This window comes from Neolamprologus multifasciatus, chromosome 10 (assembly GCF_963576455.1).
Source record: "Neolamprologus multifasciatus chromosome 10, fNeoMul1.2, whole genome shotgun sequence".
Classification (NCBI taxonomy): Eukaryota; Metazoa; Chordata; class Actinopteri; order Cichliformes; family Cichlidae; genus Neolamprologus; species Neolamprologus multifasciatus.
Window position 1 is genome coordinate 9,056,733 of NC_140448.1, and position 14,634 is coordinate 9,071,366.

Consider the following 14,634-nt stretch of genomic DNA (forward strand, 5'->3'; position numbering starts at 1 on the left):
GAACACTTAACTTTTTACCCAGTAGATTACTTCCAAATGGATTTTCCATTAAGAAATGAAATATAGCCTCTATAATCAGTTCAGTGTTGTTTTCTCATAATAGTGTTATTACTACACTAGAGTTCAAATAATATGCAGAGTGGATTGTTTCATTTTTGTAATCAAATTGTTTTAGCTGTTTTGTTGTCATTATTACTACTTGTACCACAGTAAAACAGGGACTTCATTATGAGTATTTTTCATTTGTTCGCAGCAATATCTGAAGAAGTGAAGCAGTTTCAGGCCAAATTGGTCCCCTGAGGGCTGAAAATGTATCTCAGCAATAAATTTGTTACAGTAAACTGAATTTTTATTGAACCAAAAGCCATAATGACCCACAAAGTCAGCAACATCACCGCTAGACCGATATATTAATGTATAGCTTTTATCAGACTGAGGTGTAGGTATTGAAATGCAGGGACCTTGTAATTGGGCTCTGTGGGCTAGGTTGTGAGTCTGCTCCTGTATTAAAGTCACATGTAGTACAAATTGGGTAAATTAGGAGGAGTCACATTTGGTGATGGGATTGCGTCTGTGTGCTGTGTTGTCCTTGTGATGGGATGATAGGTAGCTAAATTGAGTGAAAGTGTGACAAAATTGTCAACATGATGCTAATTTATCTGTCCTTGTGGCGCTTCTGGAAACCTTAGCAGTGGGATATAGAGTTTAAATGGTCAATTGAACATTGTACTCCTTGTCTGCACAGTATCTGCAGCCTGTCCTAATCCCTGTCCATCCATTTCCGAGTTACTAATGCTGACAGGCTGGCCCACCCTGTGCATAGCACCCATTGCAACATTGCCTGAAGCTACTCTCCACAATGCCGATAGTCTCCAGCAACAACAAAAAAAGCTATCTCTATGTAACATTGAGCTGTCATGGGGTCCCGAGATAATGATGATGGAAGTTGAGCCTGAAACTCTGAAAAAGAACCAGCGTCAGACAAAGTTAACAAGAAGGCAAAGAGGTATTTTTTTTTTTTCTAAGACACGCCAGTGTTTGAAGTGGGTACACTATTTTTACATATACAGGTATGCCTATAAAAGTGGATACATTGATGTTACACTGTTTATAATACATCTTTTTTTTACATTTATGCACTGGTGTGCAGCTTATTTTTGAATTATTGCTGAAGAACAATTGGCGTGGTTTCTAAAGTTTGTTTTAAGATTCCCTGGATAGACAATTTACCATAGCTTTTATATATATATATATATATATATATATATATATATATATATATATATATATATATATATATATATATATATATATATATATATATATAAAACACCCAGCACGCCCCTGCGGGCAGTTTATCCTTCAAGCTCGGGTCCTCTACCAGAGGCCTGGGAGCTTGAGGGCCCTGCGCAGTATCTTAGCTGTTCCCAGGACTGCGCTCTTCTGGACAGAGATCTCCGATGTTATTCCCGGGATCTGCTGGAGCCACTCGCCTAGCTTGGGAGTCACCGCACCTAGTGCTCCGATTACCACGGGGACCACCGTTACCTTCACCCTCCACATCCTCTCAAGCTCTTCTCTGAGCCCTTGGTATTTCTCCAGCTTCTCGTGTTCCTTCTTCCTGATATTGCTGTCATTCGGAACCGCTACATCGATCACTACGGCCGTCTTCTTCTGTGGGACTTCCAGATACAGACGGACAAAATGGTGGTGGCTAACCAACCGGACATAGTGGTGGTAGACAAACAGAAGAAGACGGCCGTATATATATATATGTATATATATGTATATATATATGGAATAACATTTCTTTAGTTTAAACTGTAACTGTGGAGTATATTTTAAAACCATTTGTAATGTAAAAATTGCTTAATTGTTTCAGAAAAATCCAAAATGGGCATTTCTTGTTAAATACAAATCATATTTCAAACTTTGTTAATTTTCACATACACATTTTATTTTGCATCATAGGATTGGAAAAAAAAATGGCCCTACTGTATGTGGCTGTGTATTCCTGAGGGCAAACCAATCTGGCATGTAAAGATTCTTCATAGGGAGAGCCATTACCAGAACAACGGTCAGAACATAACCATCCAAACAAATGTAAAGACATCACATTCCCAATCTCACTGGCAGAAAATGATAATTGGCTGTATTTTTTTTTTTTAAATTTTACAAAACATCTTTCAATTTGGCAGTCATTCAAGTCTATACATGTTGATGATAGTGGAAATCCATAACCATTCTGCTCTGTCGTTCATAACAACAAATTTGAACAGTATCATTTCTTTGATGTTTAACATCATAAACACATGTCATTAAAACATCCTATTTCTCTACAAGTGACATTGGACATTTTTAATTAATCTATCCAATGCATTATAGGTGACCTGCTCCAAATTCCTGTCAACTGTCATATTGTATTTTTAAATATTGCACTATCATCATGTCACTGGATGTAACTGTAAAAGGAACAGATATATATATAAATATGTATTAAGAGATTAATGCTGGGAATGGCAGAGAAGTATATTTCCATTTGTGTTTGCTTTGGATATCACAGCTGATGTGTTACTTGGTTACCATACAAAATCTTCTATTAACCATTTGTTGAGAAACATTTTTAGTATAATGCATAATAGGTTTCCCAGCAAAACAAGTATGAAACACAGTTAGTTATTTTGGCATATTAGTTTTCGCCCGTGTTTTTTGCCTCATAATTCTCAATAGATGAACATTTCTAAAAAAAAAAAAACAAAAAATACAGCACAGCCAAGTATACATGTCTTTTTGTTTATGTTCTCGATTCCCCTCTTTGCCATTATGATTCTCCTCCTCAGCTTAGCTGACAATGGGTTTGTGCTTATTTTCACCAAAATGCTCTGTGCAAAAATACAATGATACAGTAGCTTCATCAAAACAAGCTAACAGTTTGAGCATTAATGAAAAAAAGGACTCACGGTAATAAATCACAAAAAAAGACAACATTGGGTTTGGCTTGCATAGCAAAGCAAAAGAAAGAGAAAAACATTTAAAAAATCTATTTACAAATTATGCAAGTCCTTTTTCATTTGAATCATTAGTCATTTTGTTAGTTGTGTGTTTTCTTCCTCATCTCCACTGTGTGAATTGTTGTACACCATGTGACAGAAAATAGAAGCGGACATATAACGCACTGTTTACTCTTTTGAAGAGGGGGATGAAAATAACACTGTGAGAGTGGTGTCTGTGTCTGTACATGACATTTACAGCTCTGCATTTTATCCTGCACAATTTTGCTTCTTTGTCTTTATTCTGTCTTCTCTCCATCTTCCAAACATCATACAGTGTCACTCGCAGAGAAAAATCTCATAGCGCTTATAAACAAGGTGTCCTGGGACAGGCAGCAACTGCGGGGAATGATGCTTCACATAAACTCTGAAAGAAAGACAGACAGACACAAAGGAAACGATGTAAAGTCTGGATGATATAAAAAACTTTACTCGCACAATCTGGATTTACAGCTGCCACTCTCAGGATGTGTCTGAGGTGACAAGACAAAAGATTTTGTTTAATCTATACCAAAACTGAATTTGTTTTTGTTTTTTCTAGGTTATGTATGGAATTTAATTAAAATAAAAAAAAAAACCCAGGTGATCTGACTTTATTTTATTATTCCCCTTCCACCAGATTCTACAGTTTCTTTTAACTGAATTTTACCATTCATAGGAACAGCCTTTTTAACTTTGGGGTTCACTGTTAGTAGAATATAACATCACTGCTAATATTGCAAACCCTTGAATGTGGTATACTGCTCCAGAGAACACTTAGTGTTTGTTAGATTTAGGAAAAACTGGCAAGGATAAGAGTGTCAGGAACTTTGCCAATAGCCAAAATGGTATGGCTACACTACTGATCAGAACATCTCAGTCCTGTCTGTTGATCTCACATGACTGAGATGCTACGTTTTGATCATTACAAAAAATACAACAAAAGATACGTTTGAACTGGTGGCATGGAGAGTGAATTCTAGCCTGTAGCATCCACTGCTGAAAGCCTTAAGGCTGCTTATGAGAGAAAGGTGAAAACACAATGGAGCTGTGCTTGGTGGCCTGATCTTATACATCACATTTTCAGTGAGGTGTGTTTCCCTGTTATGCAGGAAAGACACTGGTGCATAACAGGAAGCTATTATACATTGGGAGTGTGATTGTCATGGTCCTGGGTCGGTGACCCAGCGCTTTAAGTTGATTATTGTCATTTTTCTAGTTTATTCTGATTTTGTATTTGTTCTTAGGGGTTGAGTTGTGTGTTTCTATCATCCCTACCTGTGTCTCTCCTCTGCGTTCTGTTCCTGTCCCCAGTTGGTTGTGTAAAACAGTCTGTGTGTTTCCTGTTTTACTTTGTAGGTTTGTGTCTCGTTATGTCCATTAGTTCCAGCTGTGTCCCCGCCTGTCTGCGATTACCCGATTACCTTGTGTGTGTGTATATATAGTGGGTGTCGGTCTGTGTTTGTTGTCACGTTGTCTGTGTTCATTCCCTATGTTGCTCTACGTCTCTCTGTTCTGCCGTCCTCATCTGCTATCTCCGAGTTTCTCCCGCTGACCTTATGTTCCAGGTTTGTTTGTTAGTTTCACCCAGTTTAGGTTTATGTTCTGTCCTGCCCTCACTTCTGTTATTTGCACTGTAAATAAAACCCACTTGCACCTCCACCATTGTCTGCTATTGGATCCTCCTTTCTCACCCTCCACACGACTGCCGCCCCAGCCGTGACAGTGATGCTCTGGCCAATGTTCTTCTCAGTAACACTATGTAAAGGCACTCATGTAGTTGATCCTTTAACATATATCAACTGCCTAAACATTCTTACAGACTATCTACACCCCTTCCTGTCCCCTTTAATTCGAATGATGATTCCTTCATACCGTAAATTTCATTCAAGACTAGAGTTTTCTAACTGTCCTCCAAATTTTCCAGATCTCAACTCAACTGAACAACTGAAGGATGTCCTGGAAAAAGTCCAATCTGTGGGAGCCTTACCTTTACATGCCACTAGTCATATTCAGAGGTTAAACGGTATTACGGAAGTGGTTTTAATGTTGTGTCTGATCAGTGTATGTAGTATATAACTGAACCTGTCTAATGTTAATCTTTGCAGAGTGAAAACTATTAAATGCATCAGAATTCATGAAAACTTGCATGTTATTATTTTCTTGCTTGTGTTTGCTTTACAAGAGGATCAATCCAATATTTGTAATGTGCACACATGTGTGCACACACACACACCCACACACACACAAATACAGTAGATCCTTTTGAGGATGAACACTCACAGTGTTCCCTTTTCTCTGTGCCGTTTGTGGAAGGATGCCCGTTGTGGGAGGGTTCTATGCCAGCTCTCTTGTTTGAACCCCTACTCAGGGTGGCCCTGCTGGATGATGTCGTGCCACTCCAGGATGCCATATGCTGCCGCTCCAGCGTGGACACACTCACCATGCACTCCTCAGAGGGGTCTGAGGGAGCAGCTGCCCACGAACTGTGCATGTGGGAACCCATGCCGTGCAGGGACTTCATGGCTGGTGTGTGGGCTATTGAGTGGATGGTAGATCAGGGTGTTTGGCAAAGGATACGAATCAGACGTCACGATATGGGCATTCTCATTAAATGTACTAAAAAGACTTAAAATAAATAAAAAGTAATAGCTGGGGGTATTAAAGTCCAGACTCACCGTCTGAGTTAGTGTCTCTTCGTCTGGGAAGAGTTCCAACCTTGTCTGTCTGAGGCTTGTTAGCAGTGAGTGGTGCCCTCTTGTGTCCAAGGCTATGCGAGCCTTGTGTACCATGGTCTGCTGTGCCAAAGCTGTCTGAGAGACACTGCTCAGAGGCCTTACCTATAATGGACCGAAATGAGACAGTTATTGAATATTAAGGTTTGGGTATGAATTCAAAACCAAGTATTTGGAAAACCCATAGAGGATCAGCAGATCTATTAACAAGCCAAACGTGTCAGTTGGAATGATAGCGGACCTCAAAGCTGCGATTGAAATCAACAAATAGTAGAAATTTCAAAAACTGTCTGTTCTACATCCTAGCCTACACGTGATGTCGAAACAGAAGGTATGAGAGCATATTGCTACTGAATGCCAGAATCAGAGCACAGAACTGTTTTTCTTTGTTTGAGTGACTATAAAATCAAGCGCTAAAACCAGACAAGCATTTGAAAATAAATAAATAAACTATTTAAAGAAGTACTCCACAAATGCAATATGGCAGCCGCTGTGGAAATACTGCCACCACAAAAAAACCTTATTCATGTTTTGATTCACTGGACTGAAATAATTCCCTCGCCGTGACTGAATGCACTTCTAAAATAGGAAGAACTCTTGACAGCTAAATATGAGTTCATAAAATGTTTGCATTGCTAATGTTGGTAAATATTTTTAGACACACTGACCTGCATTTTACCCTACAATGGGTTAATAAAGGGGCTTAAAAACACATATTCTCAATTCACATTTCAATCTTAACCTTTCAAACAATGGAGTCTAAAAATGGTACAATCCTGTCCCTGTGGGAGAAGCCATCAAGTTTCTCTTTAAAGAAACATTTTCACACAGTAAACCTATTTATAAATGCATCAAATCTTAAATGCAAGATGTGTTTCTTACTACTAAAGATGTTGAAATATCATATATTATTGCTTTGACATCTATCCATGGAGGACTTCGAGCAGCTTTTAACAGACTGTCTGAATATTTCTTTGAAAAAGAATAAAGAGGTATTAATGGTTAAGCCTAAACTATCTGAATATCCTTGAGATGATGAAACTGTTTTACATTTGCCCATATGTAGTGTCTGCATCACATTCCGCGCTAATCGCGGTCCAAACGACCAATCAATGTCCTAAAAGACCAGAACAGTGTACGGGGGGCTTGCATGCATGTGATTAAATGATCCATTTTATGCTTTTGTGTTTGTGTTGCCGACCCATAATTGATTAGCAAGGCTACACACTGCAAAACATTTTCACTTCAAGCTTCAGTGGCCCAACCACATTGGCAGATAGAGTGTTGATATTGAAGAAATCTGCAATACCTTGAAAAGTTAGAAAGCCGATTTTCTTGATTATTCACTGCTGTTTTTACATTATTTACGTGTGATAATTGGATAGTGGATATTGTTAAAAAGACAATATTGGTTGTCACCCACCATAAAAGGCACTTCTTCTTGTTGCGAGTTAAAAAATGTATTTCAGAAACTATCTGACATGAATGCAGTTTCTGAGATTGGCTGAATGTATGAAGAAGAAAAGCAGAATTGTCTCCTCTTTGATATCGTCCTTTTCTTAAGTACCCCATTCAAAATCTCTGATAAGAGACAGATTTCCTTTTGTTGCGTTTTGACTTCTGTATTGTTATATGATTTAAATCTACACTTTTGTGGTTTTTCAGTAGTGATGACAGCAAAACACATGTTTCCTTTCAGTGAATCATAACTATATCCACATGTCTCCCATTCATATGCAGTCATGGTGAAAAGAAAGCACACCCTCTTTCAATTCTAACGTTTTCCGTATCAGGACATAACAAATAATCATCTGTTCCTTAGCATGTCTTAAACTTATTTAAATACAACCTCACATGAACAACAATGCATGGGACATTAGATAGTGCCATTATTTATTTGACAAAAATTAAGGAAAAATGTTGAAATGATGTGTGAAAGTCTAAATACAGCCTCACTTAAAGCCTTAATTAGGTTACTAATCAAATGCATTAATAGCAACTACTTTTTGCAGTTTTAGTCTGGAGCATTCAGGTGTGTGTTAACACAATACCAAGGAGGAAAACCATCCACAGTGATCCTAGAGAAGCCGTTACTGCTGCCAATCAATCTGGAAAGCATTATGAGGCCATTTCCAAACAATCTGAAGTTCATCATTCCACTGTGAGAAAATTATTCATTAGTGAAAAACATTCAAGACAGTTGCTAATTTTCCCAGGAGTAGATTCTGCAGTAAACTCACCTCAAAGAAACTGAAAAAGAGAAAAGCAAAAAAAATCTACATCTCAGATGCTACAGGCCTCAGTCAGTATGTGAAAAGTTAAAGTTTGTGACAGTATAATTAGAAAAAGACTGAATATGTATGGTTTGTTTGGAAACAGGTTGCCAGGAGAAAGTCTCGTCTCACGAAAAGAACATGGCAGCAAGGTTTAGGTTTGTAAAGTTGCATCTGGATAATCTGAAGACTTCTGAATGGAGATGTTTGGCCATACAGCCCAGCACCACATCTGACAAAAGCCAAAGACAGTATATTACCACCAACACGTCACACCAGTTGTCAAGCACAGTAATGGAAGGGGGATAGTTTGGGCTTGTAGTTTGCCATGGGACCCAGGAACCTTGCAGTCACTGAGTCAAATATGGACTCATCTGTGTTCCAAAGTATTCTAGAGTCAAATGTGAGGCCATTTGACTCTAGAACAGCTAAAACTTGGTGCTAAAGGTAATTGTATAAGCTACTGAATCATGGCTTAGTTTTTCACACACTGCTTCAGCATTTTGGCTTATTTTTTGCTACATGGTGTAATATGCAATGCATTGTTGTTCATCTGAGGTTGTATTTAAAAAAAAAAAAAGTTTTTCTTAGTTATGTCCTCCAACGTAAAAATTGGAAATGGAGAGAGGTTGTACTTTCTTTCTTTTTATCATTATGCTTTTCATCAACTACACTGAAGATGAAAAACTTCTACTAACTACATTCTTACATGGGAATGATATTATTCTTAAAAGTGGCATGCCTTCAGTGAGAACACATCAAGTGAAAGCTATGAATTAAAAATGGGCACCATAAATAAGTAATAATCATACCTCAGTTTCACTAATTATCCATATTCCTAATGAAAGTTCTACCGGTGAACTTGGTGTAGGCGTATAAAAATATAATTAGAGCATGCATGTTAATATCTGTCATATTTTCAGCACCTATGCATTATTATTTACCCATATTTCCATGTGAGCATGACCTCATAGTGTCAATGACTCAGTGGTCTATTCACTTAAAAATGAAGGCAGCAATTAATTTTTAAAACATTTTTACCTGAGCCCTCAAGGTTATCCATGCTGTGACCAGGAGTGTATTCAAAGCCACACAAATTCTTTGACACCACAGCATATCTTTCATCCTCCTCCTCCTCTTCCTCCTCGTCTTCAGAAAGGAGAGTGGTTCCCAAATCAGAACCCAGTGTACTAGACATGAAGTCGATTGGGGAGTTGGACACATTTGGACTGGTTTTCATATGCCTATTCAAATGTGGGGAAACAGTGTGTATTAATAAAATGTTTTTAAAGCAACAGAAGTCAGATAATGGGCATGAAAAATGCTGCAAAACAAGCATTACAAATTCAGAATCAGTAGATATTCAGGAGGGTGGAGATGCAATGTGCATACACTATGAATGCCTGCAGTGATTTTACTGATTACTTTCTCAGTGCTGGTGTGTGTTGTGCTAACACAATGGAGTTGTAATTGGACTGGATTAAGGATATCTGGATGGGCAGGGCTGTCACCAACATGCCTGTTATCTCCCGCACAGCTGTCCTCCATGATGGCTCGCATCCCACCATAGAGGAGATGCATGCATAATTACTAACTCTATTTACTGATGTCAGAACAGCATGTAAGACTAAACCCAGTCATTACCCTCCATGTCGCCACTGACTTGTCAAGTTTTCCAATGCTCCATCAAAGGTGTAATCAATGGAGAGATGTTTTTATCACTTGCAAGACACACGGGCCGCAGGTCTGAGCTGACACATGTAAATACCAGCATTGAAAGGCGCTCAGACATTTTCCATTGATATGCAAAATCCAAACTTTCACCAGAATAAAATGAATAAAATTACATGCATCTCTCTAACAGAGCAAAGCAAACATAGTTGAATGGATCTGCGTTGCCATGCAAAGCTTTCACACTTTCACATTATTACCAAAAACAAGAATATGAAATGTGGTCTTAAAAAGACATCTTTGCATTTCCTTGTTTGGTGTTCTAGCATTTTGGTTGTGAAGCATTTTGTGATGCTTACTGTATATTGAAAAGTGCTATATAAATAAATTTATATAAAACCTAGCTTTACAAGGGATTCTTACCATGCCTGCTTGGCCACTTCATACTGGTAGGCTCTAGTCAGCTCATCCAAGTGAGCCTGCAAGATGGACTGCATTTCTTCATGGTGGGCAGAGCTGAGAGAGGATGACGAAGGCTGACTAAAAGTTGCTGCCGCCGGGGAGGAGGACCTTCCTCTCAGGGGAGGAGTGGGACCTCTCTCTTCCTCTACTTCATTTTCCAAATTCTGATGGCGGTAGGTCTGGACAGACATTGGTGGTGCCCAGCTGCCGTTGTCATATCTGGCATGTGGACAAAATGTTTTCATGTTAAGCATCACATTGACTTTCCTAAATAACTGATTAGAGATGTATGCCAAAGACAGAAAATACCTGTAAATATTCCACTAACAAAAGTGTTCTCAACACTTTTAAATGATCAGAAAATAGCAGCCACAATGTTTAGGCTTTACAATGCAAGTGTGACTGTGCAATTCAGGATGGAAAAATGTGGTCCTGAAGACATCTGCTCTAGAAGATTTACCACACAGAGAGTAGCACTTTTTTTCAGAAAAATCAGCATCTGTCATATCTCATCATCATATCATATTATCCCAATAGAGCACTTTGCTCTCTAAGTGCAGGCCTACATGTGGTTCCTAGAGCTTCCAACAATACAGTGGGAGACAGAGCCTTCAGCTTTGAGGCCCCTCCCCCTTTAAACCAGCTCCCTGTTTGGATTTATCATAATCCAAAGACAAGCACCTAATATGGATATCTTTGGTGTGAACCCACACAGGCACAGAAAGATCCCCAGCTAGTGGTTGGGTTCAAACACACCCAGTGGTTTCACAACTGTAGAAATCGTGCTAGATAAATAACAAAAAAATTTAACTCACTCCAAGAACTTTTTCATTTTGTTGAGTTAAATTATAGTGTTTTGTTTATATGTTAATTAGCACTTATTAGCAGCTATGTTAAGGATACAGCTTGCTAACTAAGCTCAGACTGTTAGCGCTTCATCATGCGGTTTAAATATAGTCACTTCTAACTCGAAAAAACATGGCATAGACAAAAAACAAATAAAAACGCTTCACATTGCAGAGTTCAGAAATTAGTGTGGGGCAGCATGGCGACCACATCCATTTTTCATAACAAAGACTTTAGCTTAGTCTTAGCCAAAAGGGCTAAATGTAGGCCAGCAGTCCCTCAGCTAACTGGGGTACTAGCGTTTAACAGGCTAATACAGCTAATTTTTTTTTCTTTCACAAGGTAAATTAAACAGGGAGCTTATATCCAAATTCTGATAATAACACAAAGCCACCCATGCATAATAAAAATGGATTGGATTTATATAGCGCTTTTCAAGGCACTCAAAGCGCTTTACAATGCCACCATTCATTCACATTCACACACTGGAGGCAAGCTCCAGTTGTAGCCACAGCTGCCCGGGGGCAGATTGACAGAGGCGAGGCTGCCATATCGCGCTACCGGCCCCTCTGGCCAACACCAGTAGGCGGTAGGGTAAAGTGTCTTGCCCAAGGACACAACGACCAGGACAGAAAACCCGGGAATCGAACCGGCAACCTTCCGGTTACAGATGCGCTTCCCAACCCCGTGAGCCATGGGGCATACACTCTGCTTGGGCCCCAAGTGCAGGCTCTGTGTTTGCATGTGTTTCTTTTCTGTTTTTATGTGTTTTAGTAGAGACTGATGACATATGAAAGTACATTACCCTCCTCCATGATTTTCCTGGGGGTAACAGTCAAGGTCAACCTCAGTCCCAGGCAGGGGGTTCATGGGTGGTGGTGGCAGAGGCATATTAGCCCAACATGTCCCATTTGATTTAGAGGTTTTTGTTCCACTTTTTAGCTTCTTTTTCTTCCCAGCCTTTGCACCTGGGGATAGACAAAGAGAGGTTTAGCTTCCTCTATACAAAATACGCAAGAGTATTATTCTACTCTCAGTCCACACACATTCGGTTTTGCTTGGAAAAAAGGTACCTTCTATCTTTCTCTGCTGCTTCTCTCTGTGAACTTTTACCCAACCTGTCTTCTACCCAGTTTTCATTATTCGTCTTTTCTGTGTGCTGACAGCACATTACAACATTTTCTAAATGTTGACATTTCTTAAATAGGCATCAAAACCTGCGGCAAACCACTTTAAGTTGCTTCTCCACTTGTTCTCTTTATCTGTGGTTAGCTTGACATTTAACTGAGCACACGGCCTATAGTGCAAAAAAAAAAAAAGAAGAAAACACACACAGAAAAGCCTCCACGACTTTACTAAATGTATAGAAGCTACATAAATAGCTCCAAACACTGAGGGATTTTCTTCTTCCATCTAATCAAATTAACCCAAAAGAAATGTGTCATGATTGCGTGACATTTCTAGGCAAGATAAGCTCCCAGGGTACAATTGTGATGAAGACAGAAGAGTAATTAAGGACATTATCCTAAGGGTTTATTTTTAGTGAATATGTAAACAAATTCTCTCCTTCCTAGTTTGGTCTTTGCTTGGTTTAGCTCCCAGTAATTTAAATGATAGGGAAAAAAGTGCTTGTGATTTTGCTGCAAAAATGCTGCACTTAGTTCACAGAGACCCAAGGAGTTTATCATAAAATGAAAAAACCCCAAAACAAAACCAAAAACAATCAAATAAACAAAGATCTTAATCATTTCATCGTGGCTCATACCACTGCCAGGGCGTCTGTCAGTTAGCGAGTAGCCCAGGTTTGCTATTTCCTGCTGGGCTTGAAGAGAAGCCTTCCAGCGGGGATCTGGCCTATCCACCGCCAGCTCGTGGAAACTATTGGACTGAAGTATTTGAGTGGTGGCATAGGGGGTGGGCTGAGTGCCTCGTGCTGGGCTGCTGTAGCCTGCCTTCCCCATGAAGTCGATACTGCTGTAGATGGCACCATCAGACAGCATGGTACCAGTTTTCTCCACCGCTGCAGACGGTAAAACATCTAAAACATCGGCAAAAAAAGAGGATGAACACAGAGAGGGGAGGGAAATGGAAAAGGCATCATGGAGAGATAAGTTGACATGAAGTTAACGATCTTTAAGGTCATTAACACTCCCTGCTGCTCTAGCACTCTGTATTAGTTAAATACATTTCTCAAATGGACTTGATATAAATGAAAGTGATTATCAACAACCATAATTAGCATGCAATGCTCTGTGGGAGCCGGGTGGAGTGCTCACAAGAGGGATGCTCAAACAGTGCTAACCTTCAGCTCAACAGTCTTGCACGAATAAAGCCTGAAGCTAACCAGGGTTCCATTGAACTTTGAGAACATGTAGGCATACAAACACATAATGGAAACCAATATACTTCAACCACTGTGCGCAACCTCGAAAAACGCACAATGGCAGAGCATGACAAAGAATGATGGGGAAAAATATATCTAAAAAGTGCAAATTTAAGCCAGATATCAGGCTTGTCACATCAAATTAGTAAAACAGAGCCCTTAAAGGCTGTTTTAATTTGTGCGTGTGTGTGTTAACCTATTTGTGTATATGTGCTTAAGTGTGACATCCTGTCAGCATGCTTCCCAAGGGATCAACGTCAAAACTGTCCAACTAGGCATCGCTAAACCGTATTCTTCATCGCTCCGGCTTGTTTATGTTTCTTACCTCCTCGGCCAAAGTTGCTGCCGCCTTTTGGACTCCCTAAGCCCCCGTTAGCTGGGAGACTTGTGGAAGGCCAGGAGTCAGCTAACCAGGGGAGGCCTGGATCACCTGCTTTTAACAACCCTGGACGGCTGTGAGAGAATGTTTAAAGTCAGACAAAGGTGGATGAGAGGTGGAAAGGACACCAGAGAACCAGTGGCATTGTTAAATATTCAGCCTGCCCTGCTCATTTTCTTCCTGCTGCATCAACAACAAATTGATGCGAAAACTCATTCAGCATATTCTCGCCCGTGGAGCAGCCGAGCACGCAGGCAACAATAAACAACAGAGAGACATAAAATGGCAAGTCTATAAATCAGACTTCTGCCTCCCCTCGACTCTACCACCCCTAACTCTCCCTGGAGAAGCAAGGCAGGCCTAAATACACACTAAATCCACTTTAGAGCCTTAGCACAACAGAAATTTACATTTTAAATTGAGAATCATGGACAGCCTCTGGCAGATCAGCTACACTGCTGCTCAGTCTCCATAGCAACAGAGACAGCAAAAGCCCATTAGGTGGTTTAGGAACGCTACCATGTCATTTTGTCTTTGTGAAGTACAACGTCCACGAATAAAGGCGTTCGCTTCAAGGTAGGAAAGTTGTGGGCAGCAATTCAGGGAGGAACAAAAAATAGAAAAATACATTTTACACTCCCTCTATATCAGCTGCTGTAAAAATGGCAAAACATTCACATGCCTGCACATTAAGTAAACATACCGTGTGTCTGCATATGTTTACTTAATGTGCAGCTTTACAGTGAGTTTTCCACTGAGCCTGATTTACCAAGTGCCAGGGGAGTTGTCCACAGCTGACTTGGTGATGGCTCAAAGGTGTTCAAACAATTACGTCAATAATTTCCATTTTAAACTA

The 14,634-nt window shown here is 39.7% G+C and overlaps 1 protein-coding gene across 2 annotated transcripts in view; it reads right to left on the reverse strand.

Annotated features, from left to right (window-relative positions):
• Positions 1-1,931: 1,931 nt before the first annotated feature.
• Positions 1,932-14,634, reverse strand: part of LOC146509570 (roundabout homolog 2-like) — an 83,512-nt gene continuing 70,809 nt past the window's right edge. For both annotated transcript variants that reach the window (XM_085173933.1, XM_085173931.1), the window contains 8 exons: positions 13,725-13,852; positions 12,782-13,054; positions 11,822-11,984; positions 10,132-10,389; positions 9,079-9,281; positions 5,708-5,869; positions 5,313-5,567; positions 1,932-3,417 (listed from right to left, as the gene is read on the reverse strand). In XM_085173933.1, the coding sequence (XP_085030059.1) occupies positions 3,416-3,417; positions 5,313-5,567; positions 5,708-5,869; positions 9,079-9,281; positions 10,132-10,389; positions 11,822-11,984; positions 12,782-13,054; positions 13,725-13,852 (1,444 nt within the window). In that variant the 3' untranslated portion in view covers positions 1,932-3,415. The remainder of the gene's footprint in view (positions 3,418-5,312; positions 5,568-5,707; positions 5,870-9,078; positions 9,282-10,131; positions 10,390-11,821; positions 11,985-12,781; positions 13,055-13,724; positions 13,853-14,634) is intronic.